The 5,545-nt window shown below is 37.4% G+C and overlaps 1 protein-coding gene across 2 annotated transcripts in view; it reads left to right on the plus strand.

Annotated features, from left to right (window-relative positions):
- LOC106872643 (UDP-glucose 6-dehydrogenase) overlaps positions 1–5,545 on the plus strand; it is a 253,811-nt gene that overhangs the window by 204,086 nt on the left and 44,180 nt on the right. For both annotated transcript variants that reach the window (XM_052969546.1, XM_052969547.1), the window contains exon 4: positions 62–226. In XM_052969546.1, the coding sequence (XP_052825506.1) occupies positions 62–226 (165 nt within the window). The remainder of the gene's footprint in view (positions 1–61; positions 227–5,545) is intronic.

The following is a 5,545-nucleotide window of genomic DNA, read 5'->3' on the forward strand; positions in this document are numbered from 1 at the left end:
TATTTATTTGTCAATAATTTTATTTTATTCAAAGTTGAATTCTCATCTTTTCTGTTTTCAGGGTCGAGCTGCTGATCTTAAATATATTGAAGGAGCAGCTCGGCAGATTGCTGAGGTGGCAAAAAGCTCCAAGATTGTCGTAGAAAAGAGCACTGTACCAGTAAAAGCTGCTGAAAGTATCACCAATATTCTTAGGGCTAATATCAAGTCTGGCCTGATGTACACAGTTAGTTGGGTTTTTTCATTTTTATTTTTATTTTTCTATTAAAGTACTGATTCATTTGACTGTGTGTGAGATGATTGTGGGATTAACAGGGATAAAAGAGATAATATTTCATTTACACATCACTCAATTAAAGAATCCTTTGTTCAATTACTGACCCTTTAAGTATATCTGCTGTCTTTAACCATCTTTGAACCAACAAAAGAGTTTCAATGTGATTTTTCAACTTCTAGAAACAGTTGCCAAATCTTCATTAAATTATACCTTACTGTTTTACACAAGGAAGGTCACTTTGGACACTGTAATCCTAGATACCGATAAAAATATTGGATTGTCAAAGGTTGTTTGCTTTTCATAAGACTGCTTCATCAGGATTGATATAGTAACAACATCTAACTTGTCTATAGGTGGTTTGTTTACACATAACCATGCACTCTCTCTCTCTGTCTATCTGTCTGTCTGTCTGTCTCTCTCTCTCTCTCTCTCTATATATATATATATATATATATATATATATATCATCATCATCATCGTTGTTTAACATCCACTTTCCATGCTGGCATGAGTTGGACGGTTTGATTGAGGACTGGTGAGCCAGTGGCTGCACCAGGCTCAATCTGATCTGGCAAAGTTTCTACAGCTGGATGCGCTTCCTAACGCCAACCACTCCAAGAGTGTAGTGGGTGCTTTTTATGTGCAACCGGCACGAAGGCCAGTCAGGCGGTTCTGGCAACAACCACACACAAAAGGTGTTTTTATGTGCTACCTGCATGGGATCTAGTCCAGCAGCACTGGCAACGACCACACTCGAATGTTATTTTTCACGTGCCACCGGCACATGCAGCCTCTGGTTCACCAGTCCTCAGTCAAACTATTCAAAATTAAAGAAGCATGACCAATTATCCAGCAGATGATTCAATATATATGTGTATATTCTTCCATATTAATAAAACAATATAAACATTCCTAATAATACAAGTATAAAATCATACATAGACATATGAACACGTAAATATATAAAAAAATACGTTGACATTTAAAAATATATAAATATATAATAGATATATAGATACATAAATAGATATGAAGAAATCGATATGAAATAACCCACGGTGAATTATAAATTCACACGATATGATATTATGAAATAAAAATTTACAAGTTACAATACAAAGGTATAGCAAAAAGTTTGATATAAAACATTAAAAGGACATATTAAAATACCAGGATAATATTTAAAGGAACCAAAAATTCCATTGACGGGCCGTTTCGGAGATGTGTCTAGGTAACATGATATATATTTCATATTTTAAATTTTAAAAGAAACAGACACTCCCCTCATCAGGATGTTTATATGATACAAAAAAATATAAAGAATATACAGAAAACATAGAAAAGGACAAATCACATAATTACCCTCCAGCCATTAAAACAAATTCCTATAGTTTCCTGCTTACTTTGCCTCCATTCGAATTATATATATATATATATCATCATCATCTTCAAACTGCAGAAAAGAACAATTCTCTATTCTGCAAGAATCCTAAGAAAGATTCTTGAGATTTGAGGAGGCTTGTTTTTGCAAAACATCAAAACAACATCCCTGTTAATTTATGTAGCATGTAATAACTTCAATAATAATAAAATTTAAATACAAATAGATATTAGGTTCATGTAAATATATGTATCAGTGAAGAATATAAATAAGAATTAATTTATCCATTTTTTTGCTTAATAATGTAGAAGGAAATACCATATAGGATATAGTGCTGTTTTGGAGGAAGACTAGATATTAGTAAATATTTGATACTTTTTATTTGGAAAATATGATTTCCTGACATTCTATTGTATATAACTGGCCTTTGTTTTTTCTTTTCTCATGTTAGTATGATGATCAAATGCTGGAGTTAGCACATTCCTATGCCAACACCTGCAATTCTAGCATCCAATTCAACCTCCCGCTTCCCATCACTTATGATTATGGCCCTAAGTTACTTTAGCTTCCTTCTTCAGCATGCAGTGAATGGATTTGCTGACAAATGCTGCAAGGTAGGGATCAGAATTAGTGTTGCAAAGACTAGAACATTGGTCATCTCAAGAAAGTCTTCTCAGTGCACCCTGCATGTTAATGGAACATCACTGAGACAAGTTGAGAAGTTTAAGTATCTTCAAGGCCAGTGAAAGAACCTTGGTGGAAAAGATGGATAAAGCAATCAGTGAATGAACTATGAAAGCATATCAACACCCTACAAAGAAAGAAACAAGGGGAAAGGACCAAGCTAAAGGGGTTAAATGTGGTATTTGAAGAGCTGAAACAAAGACTGCAGGCTAAAGTTACACCTGATGGGAACAGCGAATTTTAATACTTTGTTCTCTAAATTTTACCTATCATTTAACACATATGCTTTAGTGAATGAACTATTATATGCTCAGTCAAAACTTTTACAATATGTCCAACAACAGATGTAAAACTAACAAGTGAAAGGTAAAGTGTTTTTATATTTGTTTTCAAATCACTGTATTAAGATTTATTATAACTTTACCAATGTAGTGAAACAATAAAACTATAGATAATGTCTTTCATTTTCTTCCATAGATGTCGGGAAATTTTTACAATAGAATGTCTTATATAAATTTTTGTTTATTCCATGTCAGCCCATGCCTTCCCTGGCAGATAGGCCTCTTGATCAGGACAGATTTCTGCAATTTTTTGAAAAAAATTCTTTGACAGTCTTTTTTCTTTTTAAATTATTTACATGTTTGTTCAACTGTTTCACATGACTTTATTTATTAAAATCTATTAAGACTTCAGAAGTTCTTACAACTTTGGTCGTTGTAATGCTTTGCTTTTGTTTGTTTAATAAAAATTCCTCCTCATAATGATTTTACTTTCATTTTGTGATAGCTATCATGCAGGCCCCAAAAAGGGCATTAAATAGCTGAATGATTAAAATTAATCAAAGGACACACTAAGTATGTCCACCTGCTGAAAATAACAGTCAAAACTCTTATTTAAATCGTCAAAATACACTGATGACAACAACAGAAATCGCCTATATTATTGATTCTGTTATTATCATTTTTGAATTGTTACTGGATAATAACAGAATTAATGATATCTTCACAAATTATATATGTATATCATCATCATCATCATCATCGTCATCATCGTTTAACATTCACTTTCCATGCTGGCATGGTTGGACGGTTTGACTGAGGGCTGGCAAGCCAGAAGGCTGCACCAGGCTCCAATCTGATCTCTTAATGTTTCTACAGCTGGATGCCCTTCCTAACACCAACTGCTCTAAGAGTATAGTGGGTGTTTTTTACGTGCCACTGGCACTAGGGCCAGTCAGGTGGTACTGGCCTCGGCCACTGTTGAATGGTGCTTTTTACATGCCACTGGCATGGGACCAGTCAGCAGGCACTAGCATTGACCATGGTTGTGATCTCACTTGGCTTGCTGGGTCTTCTTAGGCATAGCATATCTCTAAAGGTCTTGGTCACTTATCGGCATATATATGTGTGTGTATGTATCATCATTGTCATTTAACGTCCGCTTTCCATGCTAGCATGGATTGGACGGTTTGACTGAGGACTGGCTAGCCAGAAGGCTGCACCAGGCTCCAATCTGATCTGGCAAAGTTACTACACCGGGATGCCCTTCTTTATGTCAACCACTCCAAGAGTATAGTGGGTGCTTTTATGTGCCACTGTCACGAGAGCCAGTGAGTATCCCTGGCAACGATCATGCACATATGGTGCTTTTAATGTTCCACTGGCATGAGTGCCAATCAGGTGGTACTGTCATCGGCCACATCACCAATTTTGATTTCACTTGCCTCAACAGGTCCTTGTAAGCAAAGTTTATTGTCTAATGAATGAAGGGTACTCATAAGTGGGTTGGTTATACACCATTGGCATAGGCCACAGGTTATGGTCTCACTTAGCTTGTCGGGTCTTCTCAAGCACACCATATCTCTAAAGGTCTCGGTCACTAGTCATTTCCTCAGTGAGGCCCAATGTTCGAAGGTCGTGCTTCACAAAAGTCCACAAAAGCTAAGTATAGGGGTTTATCTTTAGCTAGGTATTTCTCCTGCAGTTGCCGCACCAGGAATATAGCATCAGTGGTGTTTTTACCTGGTACAAAACTGAACTGCATCTCATCTAAGCAGACTCTCTCCCTAATGAGTTGGGCTATGACCCTCTCTGTGACCTTTATCACCTGATCCAGCAGTTTGATACCCCTGTAGGTATTTCTATCTAAAGCATCACCTTTACCCTTGTAGCAATTGACTATGATACTGCTACACCAGTCATTGGGTATGACTCCACCATGAACAACCTGGTTTACAATGTAGGTGACTAAGTCATAGCCCACACCATCAGATATTTTAAGTATCTCAGCAGTGATTCCTGATGGTCCTGGGGGCTTTTCCTGGCTTCATACCCTTAATTGCTTTATCTACCAGGGAGCTGACTATTCGGATAGCTGGTCCCTCTACTGGGTCAACATTTGGCAGGCTCTCCTCCTCCCATTCATTCTTCATATTCAGCAGTCTTTCATAATGGCTTCTCCAAGCCTCTTTCTTTTCTGAATCATTAAATGCAAGTACACCATCATCCATGCGGACACATTTCTCTCCTGTGACATCACAATTATCTCTCACACACTGTATTGCAATCCGAAATACTTCAGTTCTTTGGTCCTCACGTCACTGGACATTGGCAAACTTCTTTTCTGCTTAACCCTTGGCTATGTATACCTGCCGCCCAACCTCCCTTTTGGCTACCTGGTACAGTTGTCCGCTACCCCCACCCTTCCACGCTTTCCAGGCCTGTTTCTTTGCTCTAATGGCTTTGTTCCCGTACTATTCCACCACCACGTAACTCTAGGTCTAGAAGAGACTTTGCACCATCCGCAGACTTGGCCTGTGGCACTCAGCAAACACGCACGCACAGACACACACACACACACACACACTTCTCAAAATTCTGAAGAGATCTGCCAAACCATTTGGCACATCGAAACGATCGTAAATGACTCTATATAATCTCCACATAATTAAATCAATGGCTAACTAGCCCAATTGACTTGCTTCTTCTTGTGTTTGTTTCTCCATTACCTGCCTCTGGATACCTTCTAACAAAGAGGGTACCCACACAAGTAATCTCCAGGAGTGCCTTCGGATTTAACTATCCCTTGGTTGCTTAGATATTTCAGACTACCCCTGAAATATTGAAGCAATCCTATCATATACCTATATATGCATATATATATACACACACACATACATACAAATATATATATATATATATATA

Source organism: Octopus bimaculoides, chromosome 7 (assembly GCF_001194135.2).
Source record: "Octopus bimaculoides isolate UCB-OBI-ISO-001 chromosome 7, ASM119413v2, whole genome shotgun sequence".
Taxonomy (NCBI): domain Eukaryota; kingdom Metazoa; phylum Mollusca; class Cephalopoda; order Octopoda; family Octopodidae; genus Octopus; species Octopus bimaculoides.